This window comes from Apaloderma vittatum, unplaced genomic scaffold, assembly GCF_000703405.1.
Source record: "Apaloderma vittatum isolate BGI_N311 unplaced genomic scaffold, ASM70340v1 scaffold7153, whole genome shotgun sequence".
Lineage (NCBI taxonomy): Eukaryota > Metazoa > Chordata > Aves > Trogoniformes > Trogonidae > Apaloderma > Apaloderma vittatum.
In genome coordinates, this window is record NW_009707448.1 from 67,550 (window position 1) to 87,181 (window position 19,632).

A 19,632-nucleotide genomic window follows, 5' to 3' on the forward strand; every position below is an offset into this window, starting at 1 on the left:
GCCTGCCCAGGCGCGAGAGTGCCAGAGCCAGCACAAAAGAGGAGCCAAGACCATGTGGCTGGGAAAGGAGGAGGAGGCGGGTGGGACCAGACCCACACCGGTTTCCATTAGCGCAGGCTGCCAGCGAACCTCATCCCAACACGGTGCTGCCGGGCACTTGTCCAAGGGTCTGGACAACGCGTTGGTGCATACCTGACCTCAGAGGCAAAAGGAAGAGCTCTTAGGTTCCTGCACTTAGACATTACACATAAACATTCTTTGCTAAGAAGACAATGTCTTGACTTCCCTGTCAAGGCTGAAGCCGCTGCGGCTGGTTCCTGGGGAAGTTTTGGTGGCCCAGTCGAAGGGCTGCAGGTGTGTATCTCATGCCTGCCCTGGTGTTCTGCTCCCTTCTCCTCCTCAGCCGCCGCACAGCCTGGTCAGGGGGATGCCCACAGCAACCACTGCAGGCTAACCCAGCACAAACACACACAACTTCCCTTTCCACCAGATTGCGACCTGGATCACGATGGAAACGCTACGGCCAAGGCTGCTGGACTGCTAGATGAGAATAGGAAAGGGAAATATCACCACGGTTTGCTGCAGTTCGGTCTCAGATTAAGTCTCAGCTTACTGTACAGCCATGGTCTTGAAAATAGAACAATAATTTCTTCATTTAAATTCCCAGGAGAAACCCTGCAAAACCAGTTTGTTAAATTAGGGTATCTGTCAAGATTCATGGAACGTAAGTATGTATCATTTAAATTTTGCTAAAAATTCCTACAAACTCTTTCCTAGGTGAAGTTTTCTTTTTTCCATAGTGTTTTTTTCAAAAAAAAAATATTTAGGACTACTTCAAGAGACCATATAACAGCTGAATTTTCCACCAAGTCCACATAACCTCCTGCCAATAAAACTTATCTGCATTTTTGCCTCTGAAATCTCCATGACATTTCAGGTTTGGAGAAGTGATTTCTCCCATGAGTTTTCTGTTGATAAAGCATATTTATATTTTTGCCCCTGAAGTCTCCATACCATTTCAGGTTTGGAGAAGTGATTTGTCCCTTGAGTTTTCGTTAGAAACTATAGGACAGGAAACAGGCTTTATTTAAAACTGAGTCCTCTAGAAGGCTCATCTATCAACTTTGCACAGTTCCTATTTAAACACGTTTTCTTTCAACAAGCAGTACAAAGCGATTAGCTCAAGTCTAGTTTGATACAGGTTAAATGACAATATTCTTCAAAATCTACCACAGTCTCATAATAGAGGAGACAATCTCTGATTAACAAACACTTCAAACCCATAAAGACTCTAGCTGTCCTCGTTATCAGGGCCAGTTAATTGAAGATGCACATGCTAAGGTAATCCGAGGCAGTTTCAAGCAGGGTGATGCCCCACACACTTTGGCCATAGGAAACATGAGAAAACATGGAGAGGTGAGGTGATGTGGAAAGCCATGGAAAGGAGTGACCCAGAAATTGTCAGACCTTGTTTGCAGAAGCAAAAAGCCCCAATAAATATCACCTGAAAGTACCAGGATTAAGCTACTAGAGCAGTTATACTAAATATACTCTGGTGATTTTTAGGACATCACTTACACTTGGTAGGAAACTATTTGGAGTTGCACATCTCACAAAGTCTCACCGTTTCCTTGCCCTCCATGTGCCCACCAAAAGTCTTCCCTAAAAAAAATCCCCAAGTGAACCCTTGACCAGCTAAAAAAAAGAAACAAAGCAACATAAATAGCCTTGACTTACTGCTTCTGATTTGGGAGGCACTGGAGGTGGAGGTAGGGAAACATCTGAAGACTTTGTGGTGGCTCCGACGGTTGCAGGCACAGGAAGAGATGCGGTACCACACTTCGATCGGAAAGACCCTCTGTAGTTGTCACATTTGCTCTTTTCACTTAGCGAACGAGTGAGAGGCTGGTCACCAGCTTTTCCAGACCCTTGGTCCAACCATAGCTCTTCATAAGGAAGCTCTGGTTTTGTAGGCAGAAACATCGATTCTTCGCTAACTTCAGGAAAAAGGTAATCGCTGCTACTGTCACCAGACTCCTGGTACTGAAGGGCATCGTGAGAGAACAGGGCCCACTCATTACACAAGTCTCTGCAGCCGTGGAGGTTCACTTCACTGTTTCCATGCAGGTTGTTCCCGTAGACGCACACTGAAAGCCGGTGGAAGGACTGCGTGAGCTCGTCCCGTGCGTAGCTGAGGGAGTTGGGCACATGGCTGTGCCCCGTGCACCGGCTCTTCTTCGGGCTCTTGCAGTCTTCGTTCCAGTCAGTCTTCACATCTCGCACAGCACGGGAATACTCGTCTATGTCAAACTGTTCCTGGCATATATTAAACCAATGCTGGATGAGGGATTCGTGCCACAGCTCCCCCTTCACCAGGCTGTCGGGCAGAGTGAATTTCGGAAGTGTCAAGTGCAAGGGGAAATGCATGGGAATAATTTTGTTGCCACGAAGCACGCAACAAACCACCACAGTCTTGGTTTGAATGTTGACAAACTTGTACCTGTGCCCTTCACGGATAAAATGCAGGTCGTAAGGGTTTCTTGGTGTAGGACTCGGCACAGTCACATTGACGGGCAGCCTGGTTTTTTCTACTATGTTGCGAATCGTGTGCTCACCTTCTTGCATCTGCACTTCCAGGGGGCTGCGGGTGCTAAACTTGCCTTTACACTGGAAAGGGAGACTGATGCTCTCGTTGGTCCTGTGGTTCATGCAGATGAGGCAGGGCATTTTGCCTCTTCCTAGCTTACTAATGGAATTAAGTTTCCCGATTTTTTTGAAGATGGTGTTGAGTCGTGACTTCTCCTTAGAAGATTTTGCATAAAGGATTTCTGCTTGCCCCATTAAAGTGAGCTCATCCCCAGTACTAAGGGTAATGTTGTAAACCTCAGTGTCTTCATTGCATTCACCTGAAGCCACCTGCAAAACAACAATAAAAAATTTGGTTTTCTCCCACTGAAAATAATACTTCAAATCATATCAAATCTATTGAGATTGCATTTACAAGACTATATATTGGGAGAAACTAACTTTATTGGAACAGCTGAGTAGCTGAAGTGTAAGGTGTTTAACCTGAAACTCGGCCAAGTAACCTTGTTTATTGTTTGGCACGTTTCTGCATCTTACTTGAGGGGAAACAGCCACCTGAAACAGTCAAGTAAGTCATGAGAACAAAAATAAGCAATTTCCTGTCCCCTTGTTTTTGCTGTTTGCTAGAACTTATTTGCCAGCCTCTTCACAGAAGCAAACTTCTTTCACCATCTTCATCTCCCTGAGGAGTAGAAAAGGTGATATCATCATTATGCATGTGGCAGAGCCCTTTGATATAATCTCTTCCAGGCTAGGAGGAATGACAGATGACATCTATTCCCTAAAGGAGAAGTCAAGAGTATTGGTCTATGCTATATGCCTAACTGCCCCTCTGCTTTGCTCTCCTAGTCATAGACTTCCTTCCTCATTTTTTGAACATAATTGCAGTTTAAGAGATTAAACAACATATGTACAGCCATGTGTGTGCTTTTCTAGGATGAAAATTGTACTGGAAAGAGAAAAAAAAAAAAAAAAGCAAAACAGATGTCCAAGGCTCATTTATTCCTGGAGTTATTTCCTTAAGACTGGAATAAATCTTTACAGACAAGATTGCTCTGCTTCATATTTGAGTGGTTTAACATCAAAAACCCTTCTCAGGGATGCAACAGAACCCACCCAGCTCTTCCCCAGCAGCAGCAGATACCTACTCATGAAAGGAAGGTGCATCAGATGGATGAACACTACTGGCCTGTTAGAGACAATTTAATTTGGAAATACTGAACATATTAAAAAATTTGCTAAAATTTTATAATCCTTTCCTCACCTCCACAACCCCTAACAACTTCTTGGAACTGTGTGAAGTTCAAATTCCAGGCTTCAAACTCAGGTATCATCACAGAATAGCCACTGTGTGAAATTCCAATCAGTTAATAACTGAGAAGTGCTGTGAATAACACTTCCTCTTCTAAGACCTGATCTGCAACTCGCCTGAATTTGCGAAGCTGCGATTATCTTCTGCGAGCCTTTCGGAGCGATGGCACAGGCAGCTCAGCCGAGGTGTGGCGCCGCCTTAGCACTTCAGTTTCAGGGCTTCCGGAGAGGAAGTCATTCAAACCCTGAATTATCTAAACAAACACTAATTGGTCTAATCCAGGAAACGACTCGGATTTTATGGTACATAATACTCATTCACAGTTCGCACCACCGGCCAGACGGTATTTTGAAACACCTGTGACATGGAAGGGAAGCACTTGGGGTGGCGTTTTTTTGCCGATAACACAGTTGTGATGCTTGTTGCTGGTTTCTCCTCCAAACCACCACTGAGCACTGCTTCTGCACTGTGGCCAAGCAGCCCTGCCTTCAGCAGAGCTGGTAAGGGCTGAGGACACACATGGCTCTGTGCACGTACCCTTCAAGCCCCTCCTTGTCCTTCTGAGAGGACACGTTCAGTAAGAACGTTTCGGTTTCTAGCATCAACAAGTCCCCACAAATGGCTTCGTTGGACAACGTGAGCTACTATGCCAGGTATTTTAACTCAAGACGGTAGAGTTACAGCTTTTCCTCGCTTCCTGCAGGACACCGGCTGGAGTAAGGGAGGTGTCACAACCTACAGCTGTGGGAGCCCCTGCCTGGCCAACTCGCAGTTCCCTGGTGATTCACAAACAAACAAGTCACTGTAGAAGGAAACGGTGGGTCAGATGTGAAACCACAGAGGTAACTGGCCAAGCTTCACAGCAACAGTCCCACGGAGCAGCTGCTTATTAATGGCATCCATTTTGACCAGCCAAAGAGCAGATCGATTTTTAGATTCAACAGGAATGTTTAAAGACAAAACTACTCTCAATTTAAAAATTTGGAAAATATTTTTGGGGTTTTTTTAAATACAGTCAGAGGATAATAATAGAAATAAAGCTGAATTTTACTATGGTGGAACAAAAGAAGAAAAATCCCATCATAGTTTGGCAGTCTGAGAAAAATATCGTTCTGCTCTCTTCCTTCTGAACAAAAATATAAGGTATCAGCTGCTGTCTGAAACTAATAAAAAAAAAGCGAAACTGAAAGTCTAAGACTGCACAATTTTATCCTTATCTATTAAATCCTACCATGGTGAAGTTAAGGTTACTGGTACACCTCAGCAGGCAAAAGTATATTTTTAAAATTTAAATTCTGATGCCAAGAAAGGTAACCCCTCTTGTCTTGTATTAGATTAATTCATTCATTACCACATGGTAGTTAACATCTACAAAGCGTACAAGGTAGGTAAATACATGTTCCATGATATTAGCAACAAATATATCCATACGTAGCAATAACTCTAAAATAATCTAGAAACTCATGCACAGATATGTCTGGCTTTGTTTCTCAGATTTCATAGCCAGATGACGTTTACTTTGTCCCTGTGGCAATGACCTGGGAAAAGCAAACTCGCTGCTCACTCAAAGGTTTCACTTTATCAATGGCCACAGAACTTACAAAAACGTCAACAAGCAGAGCCATGGACTTCAGCACAGGACATCAGATCCTCCAGGTTGGGCAGGATCCCCAGAGTCTTCTAGTCCAACCTGCTTCTCAAAGCAGTGTAGTGACAGCAGGTTGCTCGGGGTTGCGTCCAGTTAAATTTTTAGTTTCTCTGAAGACAGGGAGTCCGCACCTTCTTTGGGCAATTTCCTTCTGTGTTCAACCACCCTCATTAATTTTTTTTTCTTATCTTAGAGCAGAATTTTCATGTTCCATCTTATTACTGTTACCTCTTGTCCTCCCACTGGGCACCTCGGATGAGTCTGTCGGCCTTCTTTACACCCTCCGTTCTCACAAGGCTGGACAAACCCAGTTCTCTCTGCCCCTCCTAAAACGTAGTCTGTTACAGCCCCCTGACTGTCTTGGGATACTGGCCTTGCTCTCACACATCAGTATCTTGTTTGTATTAGTTTGCTATTGGAGAAAAGCCATTTCCAAAACTGGAAGCAACATCCTAGCTGCAGCATCACAAGCGCCAAAAAGTGGGGAATAATCACCAACCTCTGTTGACACATCTTGCTAATTCAGCCCGATAAGCTGCTGGCCTCCTTTGCCACACCACCCCTACTCTCTACCAGGTTCCCCTCTGACTTTTCCCACAGAGCCACTTTCTAGCCCATCAGGGTGTTGCAGAGCTCACAACAGCCCAGGTTCTGGGCTTCAGACCTGCCTTGGGTGAACTTCACAGGGCTCCCTTCAGCCCAGGAATCAGTCAAACACAGCAGCTCTTCAGAGCAAATTTGACCCGCACCAAAGAGTACATTTAAAAGACAACATAATCTGGGAGAAAGTGCACATCAGGAAGTATTCCCAAAAGGCAAAATGAGTAACACCACACTAGACTCAGTTCCTTTGACCCTCTAAGCTTCCAGCGCTGATCCAGCAGGATTTGGACCTGCAAGCACCCCCATGTTGCTTCGCACGCCCGCTCAAAGCATGCATCCTGTGCACCCTCTGCTTCCTGCTGCGAGATCACCGGTGGGGCGTAGCAGAGCCCTGTGCTACTTCAGATGCTTGGACCTGCGAGTGGCACATCCCAGCCCACGCAGGTGAGAAGGCAAGTCACCCGTACATGACGGAGAGAAGAGAGCAGCACGCTATCTCAGAGCAGCAGAGTTAAGGTAGTCGAGAACACAGACTGATGCAGAAAGAACAATATATTTTTATGGCAAACTGTCAGAATCTCCTCATAATTCTGGAAAACAGGTAACACTACAGAAGGCAGAAGCCATCTCAAAGGCCTTAATTCAGCTGCATCATGTACCCAGGAGACCTGACTCCAGCCCCAGTGCAGCTCCACCCTACCCCACACTTTCTGCTCACCTCCCCTCTCCTGCTTTGCCCACACTCGAGCAATGCTCTTGCCTCCTTTGGGACTTCTGCCAGTTTCGGTTTTCAGCCTTCAGGTGTGAAGAACTTGCAACTGGTAGGGAGCTGAGATCAGCTGAAGGAATGGGAGGAAGGAATATTTGTTCCTCAAACACCTCTGCCGTGGGACTGTACCCTCGTGTTTTAATTTTCTGTGTGGGCTCCCTCCTCATATCCTCTATTTAAACCAGGAATTCTTCGCTGGACAATTGCAGTGCAACAACACGCAGCAGTAACCATCACACCTCCAGCTGTTGTTAGTACCTGATGAATACAAAGTCTCCTCCAGTTATTAAAATGATAGCTTTGGGAGCACTCTGAAACAACTCCTTCCCCAAGCATGCGTATCTTCATGGTTGCTCTTCCTGTTTTGCACATTATAAAAACAATGCTTTATGCATTATAACCAGGACTCCTGCGGTTTTACTTCCCCCTCGCCCCTCTTTTAACCTTCCCAGTCAATTTTCACTTTCTGTTAACAGGTAAGAATAATCTGTGTTCCCAGCTCTGTAGAAGGGGCAGTGCTTGTCATACTATAGTCCAAAGCCACCTAGAAATCACAGGCAAATATTCAAATTGAGCAACTCCTAATGCAGAGGACCAACAGAACCAGAATCTACTCCCTGCTGCACTTACCCTCCACCTCCCTGCTGCCAGATGTCGACCCATACGAATCTCTCCCTACCGATGCCAGGATGCTGACCAGAAAGGTTACTGGCTTACAGACATTGGATCAAACACGTTGCCAAACAGCAGTGGGTTAAGCCACTATAATATTTTAAATTTTGAGACTCCCACAATTCAATAACAATACAGAAGCCAATTACATCTGCTGCAGAAGACAGGCACAAGGAAAGCAATGAATGTTTATTTAGGAAACGTATTCTTTTGGGAAAGCTCAAAGGTGTTGTTTCTTTTGCTTAAGGAAAGGTTAAGTCAGAAAAATAGATTGTGATAATACCCTAGACAATATCCTGTCTTGGATTCCCAACTGTTCTAATTTGTTACAGTTTGAAGTAGAAGTCTTTCATCACTAGGACACATACGAACTCCTTATAAAAATGATTTGTGGCTTCGTATCACTTGTTATACCTGCTAGATCTTATTAGAGTAATGCAAACATTGCATTCACAAAAAAAAAAAAATCAGAGTTAGGATTTCTTTTAGTAGAGCACTTTTAACTGTGTGGTCTCTGATTCATAGTTACTGCATAAACTTTTTACTATTAAAGCCAAGGGACTGATCAGAGTACTTTTTTTTTAAAAAAAAAAAAAGTATTTTTTACAGATGCTCCCAAATGAATAAAGATTACTTAATTGCAACACAAGCAGTCTTCAGAAGAGCTATTAGCAGAAGAAATAAGAAATCGTTTTAACGAAATTGACTAGAATCAGTGAGACAGCATCTTTATTTTATACATGTCTGTCTTCCAAGACAGAGAATCAGCAAGTACAAACCTTCATGTCACTTACGTGGGTTTCCCTCCCGGCTAAGAGGGACTTTGCCCTTATTGCTACATTAGAAGCTGTCTTCAGTGTTGTTTAAGGACATCTCATATAAATCCAAGTGTTCAAAAAAATGACTGTAAATGTGACAGATAATACCACAGAGCTCTAAAATGAAGCGTCTCTTCAAGTGGTATGGTCAGGAAGACCAGCACATAAAGCCACTGCAAGGCAATGGCACTCCCCCATCACAAAGGGGTGAGGAGACTGAAGCACTAATTCTCAAGGTGAACTATTATGAATTGCCTGCAAGTTTGGAGCTAAAATCTGTACACAGACTGGTTTCAAGGAAGTCGCTGTTGCAGTGTTTAAAAATTCCAGTGTGGGTGACAGCAGTCTAAATAAGCGCTTTTTGGAAACTCAGGGCAAGTTTATCAGAGCCACCACAACTGCAACTAAATCAGGAGATCAGTTTTCCTTCCCTGTACTGCATTAACATTTGTCAAAAAAATCCCAACCGAAAAAATCCCACAGTTTTCACTATGTATTTATTTCTGATAAAAAATCCATACTGTATGAATCAACACAGTTAGAAGAGGAATTACATTAAAAAAAGATAATAAAAATGTAACCAAATCAGGTATCAGAAGTTCACATCAGCTAAACAACGTCTTTGATAAGAAAGAAAAGAATCATTACAGGACTAGCTACCTAACCTACCTCTCCACCCTGGAAAGGCTCTTCAAACAACTCCACAATCTCTTCTGGGAGACTGAATGATACCGTCAGGACAAAAATGGTCTCCCAGAAGATTTGGGGAGTCCCACAACACTAGTTGGGCTGTTTTTTTAGAGTGCAGCAGTCTTATTACAAATAGTTTCCTGCATATTTGTACGGACTGCCATCTGTATGGGACATCTGTGTGACTATAGAAACCTACTGCTGTTGGTTCAGCAAAAGGTAGGGCCCTGGCACAGCTCAACTTCCTTAGTATTATTCTTCTTAGCATGGAAAATAAGAAAGTCCTCAACTTTGTAGTGTAATCTTGTTACCTAAACAAAATTCTCTGCAATTATGTACTGAATATTAATACAAAAAAGGTTATTACCTATCTAGTCAGTGAAGAAAAGACAGAATGCCTTTAATTTTAAAACAGGAACAGATTAAATACTTATTGACCAAGTGAAATTAGCTTATGCTCAGAACACTCTAAATAGCTGTGCCTGTAGATGCTGCTGGCCACTGGGTACCTGAGGCAACCGACTGGGTGTACAAGCACGGTATTGATACATACGTCCGTCCGAAGACATTACCAGAAGTAGTTTTAGCCGTTAAAAAAGTTTGGTTTAATTTAAGTTTTTTTGTTTTCTGTTCTGTGAGAAGTGACTCCGCCTTCCACTCCCAGCTCTGCCTGATGGCACGTGTCACAGACCTCCTCCAAACACCCGGCAGGTCCCAAACACCCTCCCTCAGCGCACCGCCCAGAGAGCCGTGGGCAAAGGAGACCCATCCTCCCTGCCTCACACAGCACAAGATGGATTTTTCTTCCCTTTAACGACTAACATACAAAGTAAAAATAAAGTTATCCCCTTGGAGAAGATCCCATGGCCTGTCATGATGAGAAGGTGGTTCGCCGCACGGCTGTGCTAGCTGCAAAATCCCGATGGAGCAGCAAAGGATTTACGTGGAGCAGCAAGGTTCACATCAAGTTGAACCATAACCACGGGTTTTGCAGGCACACCTCAGCAAGCACAGACAAAACCACGCAGGCACTGTCTGCAGGCTCTTTCTTCAAAAATTATCCATGAAAGATTTGAGTGTTTGGAACAAAAAAGAATTTCCAGACTTCAAAATTCCTTCTCATCTTAAATGCTTCATCAAATATTTTAGGTGTTGGGGGTTTTTCCCCCATTTTTGTATTAGATTAGCTACCTTTTGATACTCTCTTCTGAATTTAAACAGGCACACTGCCTTGGACAGATAACAACCACATTTAGTATTCCTCCCTAATCATTTTGACAGGATCTCCCCTATATTGAAATTTTAGCGTACATAATTCTCTTGTATGCAAAGGGTTATTAAACACTTTAATAAATCCTGTTAAGTTCATTTATTTTTTTCGAAGATGATAATCTTGGAATAGACTTCTATGGAATTGGAAAAACTGCCAAAAGAAATACTGCCAGGATAACTGTGTAACTAGGTTAAACCTGGATTATTATTACAGTTATTTACATTAAGGAGTATCACTATAACACCTTTAAAAATGGATTTGATATTTAACAGTAAGCTATGCTTATTTCTCAGTTTGCTGAATACAACGAACAATTTTAAGAATACTCACAATATACTCAAGATACAGTATCTTATATTTAAACAAGCCTCTGGATAAATATTCTCCCTATAAGAGCTGCACATTTTACTATGCCACCCTCTTGATTTGGTCATTGATCAACCGAGAAATAATGGCACAGCACTGGGTAAGGCTAGAAGTCTCAAGGTAAAACCGACTTTCCTGGGTAGAAACGAAATTTTCTTGTGACCTTCATTTCCCCAACTATGTCTTAAACATACAGAAGCGTTCCATCTTTCTCATGTAGCCTTCAGTCATGAAAGGCTCTGTTTTATGAGTTCACATTAATGGACAGCATAAATGAAAACAAGCTACTGTCTTTAAGATATGAGTCTGTGTCGCTACATGAACTAACTGATGAGCTCTCGCACTTACAGCAGTCTTCAGCAATTTTGTCTCACACCTATAAAAATTGCGGACTAGCTGGTCTACAGCAACTCTAGCAGCGCAAGAAGGAGAAAAAGTCATTAAAAATATTGTTATACAAGCCCCACCTCGCTACACACAGGACCAGGAAACCATACTGGTTTTGCACTAGCAGTATCAAGCAGTTTCCCCTGCAGGGAACACGATGTGGATCCGTGCCACTGCATCCCAGCTCTAGGATGTTCTCCCACCACTCTCAGGTGGTGGCATATCAGCTGAAGCAAACGAGGTGAGCCCGAAGACCACTCTTGACAGAGATGACCTACCTTGTGTAGCATCACACATACAGGCAGGACAAGGAAGAACAAGTTCTGTCCTTGCTGTTTCACACCACTGTGCTGCAATGTGCTGGTGGTAGCAAGCCCTCTCACACTCCATGGAACTGCTGACCCTTTGATGAGCCCGAGAGGCATGCACGTGCCAGCGCACACACACACACACATGCAGAGAACAAGTGTGCCATTTTTTTTGTTTGTTTGTTTTGTTTTGCTTTATTCACAATACTCTTTAGCTGCAGCAATTTTGAGACAAGCAACACCATCATTTCACCCCACATGCTCTCTGAGAATAAGGCTTTCTGGACAGGGATTTGAGCAGCTGCTGCGTAGCAGAGAATAAAATTCAGGCTGCTGGAGGGGGAGGAGAAAAGGGGCAACAAACAACATTTGTTTAAAATCTGGCAAGAGCATCCTAATTAGATGAATTATTGGATGGATCATCAGGACTGCTCCCCCAAGTGCCATAGGACAGGAGAGCCCTTAGAGGACATGTTGATTTAAGACTGCAAAAATGATCCCAAAGAGCACCATCACTGAATGCAGAACACTAAAGCCTCGTTTGTCTCAAAAATCACCCTTCCCACACAGCGCCATTGCTCACTTGCCACATATATATAAAGGTTGTAACAGTTAATCATTTAGACAAGGATAAATATTTATTCAGGGACTACCTTAACGTTGAATGTTATTTCCTCCATGACGTAAACTCGTTCAGGAAATGCTTTAGCCACCTCCTCCACACTGTTAAAATACTGCACTGGCTCCTTAATATCTCGGTCTTGTTCCAGCAGCTTAAATTGCCCTGAAAACAGATGATAAACAGAAGAGTTGTAAGATATTTATACTGGACAACTGTCACTGTGGCAACTGCTGGCTCAACAACTTCACCATTTTGCTCGGTCAATTTTTCCGGTTATTAGCAGCCAAACAAGAGGACAAGAGATTGCAGAGGGTCTCTTGAACCTGCCATGAAAGACAGTTTCACCAGGTCGGAATGAAAAGAACGTGTGGGAGTCGAAGTTAAATTAAAACAGATCCTTTAATCACATGCTCTCTAGAACTAGTAAACAACTATGGAGGCATTTATGTTTGTGTACTTAATTTGGTGTAATAGTATCTGTACAGATAGCATTTTTTGCCTCTTAATATTAAAAGCCTCAGAGAAAGAAAACACACCCATTACTATAAAACCCCAAAACAATAAACACAGGGGTTCTGTTCGTAGCATCATCAAACAGCTATTAAAAAATGCTAGGCTAAAACCCTTTTACCTCTAGGCTTCCCCAAGAGTGGAAGAGCATCTAACTTTCCTTAATCATAAACTAAGCCCTCTGAGAAATTAAGCCATACACATTTAAAAGCCTTTTGAAGGTGGTCACCTTCAGAAGAGCATTAGAAAGAAATGTTTCTTGCTAACTTTACCTCCCCACCAGCATGAAAACCTTGGCTATTTTCTAAGACTTGTAAAAGGCAAGAACTAACATGGAGGCAGCCGTTCCGGGCAGATCTGCCAGGGACAGCCAGGCACATCAATCCCATCTGTGCACTATAAACACAAAGTTTAAAACGCTTTCTTTTATAAATACAGGGATAGCAAAAGCTTAGATGGACACAGTTGCTGCTTGTGAAGCAATCTTCCCAAATTTAGAAACGTTAACTAGTACTAAGTTAAAGGCTAGTCTCAGCAAGAAAATAGCATAGCAAGACTCGATGTAAGAAACAACTTCAGAAAATGAGAAAAAGGCTGAGTAAAATCAATGCTTAGTACAGCTCCTTCCTGTAAATCATATTTTAAAATTAGCAATGCATGTAGCCACTGGATTATTGTTCCCAAACAGCGCTCAACTTAATTAAAATACACCCAATACATCAGAACGTCAGCCACCTACAGAAATATTTTCTCACTCCTTCAGCATTTTTGTGCACAGCACCCTGCTTCCCATATACAACCCATCAGATTTGAGGCTTCTGTGACACATTCAGAAAATTCACCCGCATTAAACTACTTCAGGGCACCTAGCAGCAGAGGAGGGAACAAACGCAAGCTTGGCAAGTCCTGACTCCCCATGAGGAAGTCTTATCCCACCACGCTGCCAGGTGTGTGCACACACGCATACCCACACACCAGGAGAAGTGTGAGACCAAGAGGCTCAGCAACTCCATTCAACACCAGCACTCTGTTGACAGAGGCACACTCTTTTAATCAGTATGCTCAAACAAGGTGGTTGTCAGCCAAAATATCAACTAACAAGACAGAAGATCTCCTTTTATTCCCTTCCATATGTGTTTTGTCTTTCTGAAGTGACCACAGTAACTTTGAAGTATTATCAGCAGGGTAACTAAAGATGCTGGTACTTCCCACTGCAAGACTATGTTTAATAACCTTCACTATACTTCAAAAATCAGTTGCCTCGGAGTTTTCCTAACTTTGTGTCTGCTTCAAGACATGCTATTATTTGAAGTTCAGCCAAGACAATTCATTTACTCGAACACCGACACCAGCGTAAAGGCAGCAGGACTTCTGGTCTGACCTGCTGAAGCCATGCCTCTGTTATATTACAGCAACGTAGCTGACTACAGGAATGGCTTCTCCAGGTCAAGAAGTACTCTGCCTTAGACAGGAGTCAACAGCAGTCTCGTAAGGATAGCCTGAAGCACAATTAACAGTAACACCCGGAGTCTCCTCCTCTAGGAGGAACTCATGGCTCAAGGATGCCCAGAGCATGGAAGAGGTTACCGTTGGTCTTAGTAGCTCCAGAGGTTCTCCTCCCTGTACATTTGCTTAATTGCTTACTGAAGGTATCCAAGACTTCCATTGTAGACATACCTTCTTACCTTGAAAAATTCTGTCAGCCTCTTCTTCCACAGACTTTATAGTGCCTCCAAGATTAAGATCAGAAATTTTAGGAGTGACAAAGTTACACCTGGCAGACACTACAAGTAGCAACAGGAAACCTGACAGTGGACGAGCATTTGGAAAAACGCTTCACACTCTAAACAGAAACATGCCAGCAGCCTAAAACTGATTTTCTCAGCATGTCTGCTCTGAGCCCCTTTTGGTGCAAAGAAATAGAGGGGCCAGGCAGCCAGCACCTCTGGCCTCAGGGAATCTGGACAACTAGCAAGGCGGTGCTCAGTTAGCTGATGCTGGAAAGCGTGTTGTGATTGATGGCCAAGGTGCAGACAAGGAGAGATGAAGAGAGAACTGTGCTTTTTAATCCCCAGTCCATCATACAGACCATACAGGCTCTGGGTTCAGGATTTCCCCGTCAGCCACACACACCCTAGCCAAGAGGAAGATGCATTCCTTAACTCAGCAGGTCCTTCCCCCTGTAGGAACCCTGTTTTCCCGCAAAGGAAATTTTGGAGCAGGGAGGAGCTGAGTGAAGTCAGACCTCCTCCTACGAAGAGCTGGGCTGTGCCAGCCCATCATGCAGGATCTGTGAGGTGCACCAGGGAGCACTTGACAGCACAGAAGAACTACTGGTCTAGAGAGCAGAGCCAATGATTGTATTTCATAGATAATAACTAAGGGTAAGATGTTCTATGATTCTTAAATTTTACAGAAGTCGTCACACAGTGTTCATTCACCAAGGGCTGACCTGAGGCTGTTGCTCTCTCCTGCTTACCTCTCAATTGCTGTACTCTTTGACTACCAACACAGCTGCATGGATACAACCCTAACTGATTGCCCAGTTTGGGATCCAGGGGTCTAAACTGCAGGATTCCCAGCTGTGGTGACTATCTGAGGCAAGTTGTGATTACAATTTACAATGGCATTTCATACTTTAAGTTCCCCAGAGGAAAAAACTCAAACCACAGCAAGTTTGAGTCACCTCAGATAGATCTAAATCCAGTGGGGTTACTTCTGATTTAACACTCCCCCCTTATGTATAGAACAGAGTTGAATATGATACTGTGTGGAAGATACATAGGTTTTTTTGAAACTGTGAGACATTGCAATGATAAAATTTCGCTAGTTCAGAAAGAAACTGGAGAACTCCAGAGCAGGAATTGAGGGGCACAGTAACAAAATGTGAGTTCACATGCATAAGGAAGGGAAACAACATACTGAATAATACTACATTATATGAACAATACTCCTTCAGCACTTTGAATGAGACAGTAGTCTTTAATTCTAGCTTCTCTAGTTACTCTGTTTGGAAGCATAATAATACTCTTTCACTATGATTGTTACGTACTTAACAATAGATAGTCGAGTGGCAAGAAAAGACGAGTTAGCTGTTGAAATACCAACTTCCATAAAAGAGTCCCAAATTCCTCAGCACAGAACAAACGCTTTAGGCTGCGTGCAACTGGGAGCAGGGTCTGCTGGAGCTTTGCTTCGGTACAAAGAGATGCTCAGAACCGTCTATGTCGCTGTCTGTGCCATCCTCCCCTTCCTTCAGCTGAGCGGCACAAACACAAAGCCGTCTGTGCCTTGGCTGCTCACAAGCAGCAGTTCACGAGGAGGCTGACCACAGAGGAGTACACACAGATCCCAAAGCACAGAATAGAAGGGCAGCATTAATCTCCTCCTGTTACGAAATCAAGAAGTATGCTGTGTGTGGAAGCTGTCAGGGCTGGATGTGAAAATGCTCCTCCTCTAGAAAAGATGGTTTATAACACGAGATTGTCTATGACAGTTTTTAAAAATTTTTTTCCCCATTGAAAAAGGAAGACTTTTTTAGTGGAAGGAGAGGAAGAAGGGCCTGCAATACAGATTTGAGCCAGATGTCAAGTAACTAACTAACTAACAGGGAGGAAGGAGACAATTTCTTATTATGTTTGTCCCCAGTCTCTATTCAAGCTGCCATAAAAAACAGACAGCATGGCTGAAATACAAGTTAGATGGATGTAAGTTTGGCTTGACTGCAAGTTGAAGTGGAATTTATTACACTTCACAAGAGGCACAATTTCATCAGGAGATTTTACAAAACTGACAAGCTTAAACAAATCATAAGGCAATTTAACTGTGTTAATTAGGAATTTAACTAAAAAATAAAGAAAATCTATAGCTGAAACTAAACTTCTATAGAATTCCACTTCCCTCTCTTCCTAGCACAAAAAGAATAATGAAGTGTTTCTCTAGTAAATCAGTGCAGGCTCAGAAGGATCGAAGATTTGTAATACCCACACGGTCCACCGATCAGGTGTGGTTACTCCCTTTGCAGCCACATGCAAGGGAGTAATGAACAACCATGGCAAGCTTTATATGTCTTTATCTTTCAGTTTGGCCTCTGGCAGGCACAGTATTGGAACAGTTTCATTCTAGTATATATTATTGCTGCAGATTATGAATTCTTATTTCCCTGTGAAGGTACTTACAGCAAAGACAGTAAATCTACTACTGCTGGAAATAAGTTCGGAAAGAAAAACAGGCAAGGGAAGACCCAAACCAGAGCTCAACTTCCCAGTTTATGGAGGTCTTTATTAAAATTCAGTAGGCACAAGAAGATCAGTCCATCCTCCTTTTTGCCAGAAGTTGGCCTGACAACATCTGTGAGCAGAAGCATTAATCAGCCCTTTCAGTCCCAGCCTTTGGGTTGCTTCTGCTGCTTCCACTGCTTAGGTTCTTGCAGGCTTACATACGTTCACAACTCTAACCCACCTCATACAGGTTATTTCTGTAATGTCAGATCCCTTGTTTTTTGCAGAGACTTACCCCTCACCACCAAACAGTCTAGCCATTTCCAACAGTCCAGTATGCTTCCAAGACAGAAATATTAATTTTATACTGTCCCTGGCCTGTGCCTAGACCAAGGAAGTCCTTACCTACAGCAAGAGTTCACAGATTGAACAGTTGAGTTTTCAGTGATGTAAAACGATGCAAGCACATATATGTTCATATACCAAAAAGAAAATCTGAAAAAAAAAAGAAATTCTGAAAAAAAGGAAAAAGAAAAAAAGAAAAAAGAAAGAAAAGTAGTTCCATCTCGTCAGTAGGAAACATAGAAGGTCACTGAAACATCTGCTCAACTGCCTTAGCTGTTAAATGTTTCTTCAAGGAGGCAGGAGTTCTATTGTCTTTCAGCAGCTTTGATTATTTAGTAAGTCTCACATCTCTTTATGTGCGACTGTATGCAAAGCCCAGCGCTTCTCAAGAATGTGCAGACAGCACAGCAGGGTGGCAAAAGTACCGCAGAGGTTTATGTTTCATATTATTTATGTTTCATATTATTTCATATATATTTCAGTATTTCGAAGAGGAGCAGAGCTGACTCAAAAAGAAAAGGCTCTTTACCTGACAGAATACCACCATTCTGGAAAAAGACTATTTTTGTCCATATTTTTCAGCCTTCCTATGGATCAAGCTGATAGGAAATAATTTTGTTTTCCTCCCCCAAAAAGATGATAATTGGGCAGAGTTGAAGAGCATAAGCCTAAAGCATGAATAAAATATAAAAACGAAGGGCACAGACAGGTGGCTTGCTAGGTATCAGGGAGAATGCAGTAGCATAAATTGGTAAGCACACTTGAGCATGGCTGGCTTGTAGATGGACTTGTACATTCTTCAGCTGACAGCGTACACAACTGCCCTCAATGCCTGATGCAGAAATAAATTGATCACATTGGGAGACAATGGAAGGAAATCTCAGTTTATGGTCTCACTTTTCGCCCCATCAACTAAACCATACACTAGAGCTATTTCATCACAGATTCTAAAATAATAAAGACATAATCCTTACACTTCGGCCTACTTGTAATTTTTTTTAAATCAGTGTTTTATTTAAACTGACATTTGCTAATATGTCTTTGCAGAGAACCTACATGTGGCACTTTGTTGCAAGAAGTGTTGTCGTGGCAGTGGCTGTGGCTGTCTAAACTTGAAAAAAGGAAGAAAAAAAAAAGAATCCATCACATCTTTGATACGGCTATTACGTGACTGGAAACACCATGCAAAGTTAATATTGTAGCTCTTTGGGGGACCTACCACTAAGCAAACATGAAAAGGTTTGGCAGACATGCAGAAGGAACAACGAGTGGGAAATAAATGTCTTGTTTCACTTCCATCATCTTCCAGCTTCAAACTTAGCGCTTGATCACAGCTCTCCAGAGGAGAGAAGAGTCCCTGCATGCTCAGGTCGTCTGGAGCAACAGAGCTGCCCGGTCCCCACTGCAGAGTAGAAAACACTTGCCGCAGAGGCAAAATGCAAGTATAACCGGAACTACAGAGCAGCAGAAGCAGAGAGCAGTCCACATATGAACCAGTTCAGACAGGCCCTCAGACCTACTACCCACAGAGAGGACAGAGAAGCAAATCACCTGCTCTATCACCTCTGGGTTCCCCACTGAAGGAGCGAGCTACTGATTTCACCCCAGGTTGGGATCTGGCAGCAAACTAACCTGGATGCAATGCTATGGTAAGTTCATCCCCTCCGCCAAAGGAGGAGCACGACATCCCAGTGGCACATGTTCATCTTTATCTGCCACACTGACAGCTTCTGAGGGCTATGCAAAGAAAAAAGGTTTGAGGGGCAGAGAGGGAAGTCTTTCTGAGTTATTCATAAGAATCTCTTTGATTTTTGTATTGAAGCCTGCTGACAGCACACAGAAACCATAAAAAGATGGAGAACACAGCAAGAAAATACACAAGAGTCTTAGGTACACAGCTTTCAAAGGATAATGACCAGGCCGCAAACTAGAAAAGCTGCAATTGATTCTTATGCTATAATTGCTATGAAATAGCTGTTAAACAGATTTTGAAATACTGCTTCCACTTTTTAAGAGCTGTCAGTACTTTTTCATGATGGAAGGAAGAAGGGTAAAGAAGATGACCTTCTGCATCCTCATGTGTATCCAATCTTCTGGAAATTTTGGGAATGTATTAGAAAAAACAAATGAAACATGAGCTAGAGACATATCTAAGTAAACATATTGCAAGCAGAATTCATCAAGTGTACTGGGGCTAAACTTACGGCACTGCAAAGCAGAGGGCAAGGCACAAAAGCACATTCAGTCAGCAGAGATTGTGCAACATTTCAAGGGGAAGGAGTCCTTCAGAATGCATAGTTTTACTTCTCCGAAGTATTATGAAGATTCTGAAGTCTTAAACGCCTTTATTCCTCTCTGTGTTATGTCTGCAGTACAAATATCCATTCAACCAAGAGAGAGTGAGTCAGGCATCACAACCTGGTGAGACATGTTGAAGCAGAGCATCAGCACGCTGACACATCACCTATGCATATGCACAGGCACCGTTCGAGAAACCAAGGAG

General features: G+C 42.9%; 1 protein-coding gene across 1 annotated transcript in view; it reads right to left on the reverse strand.

Annotated features, from left to right (window-relative positions):
• GAREM (GRB2 associated, regulator of MAPK1) overlaps positions 1-19,632 on the reverse strand; it is a gene marked incomplete at its 5' end in the record, with an annotated part of 73,271 nt that overhangs the window by 7,648 nt on the left and 45,991 nt on the right. The window contains 2 exons of the mRNA XM_009866197.1: positions 1,738-2,916; positions 12,086-12,216. Of these exons, the coding sequence (XP_009864499.1) occupies positions 1,738-2,916; positions 12,086-12,216 (1,310 nt within the window). The remainder of the gene's footprint in view (positions 1-1,737; positions 2,917-12,085; positions 12,217-19,632) is intronic.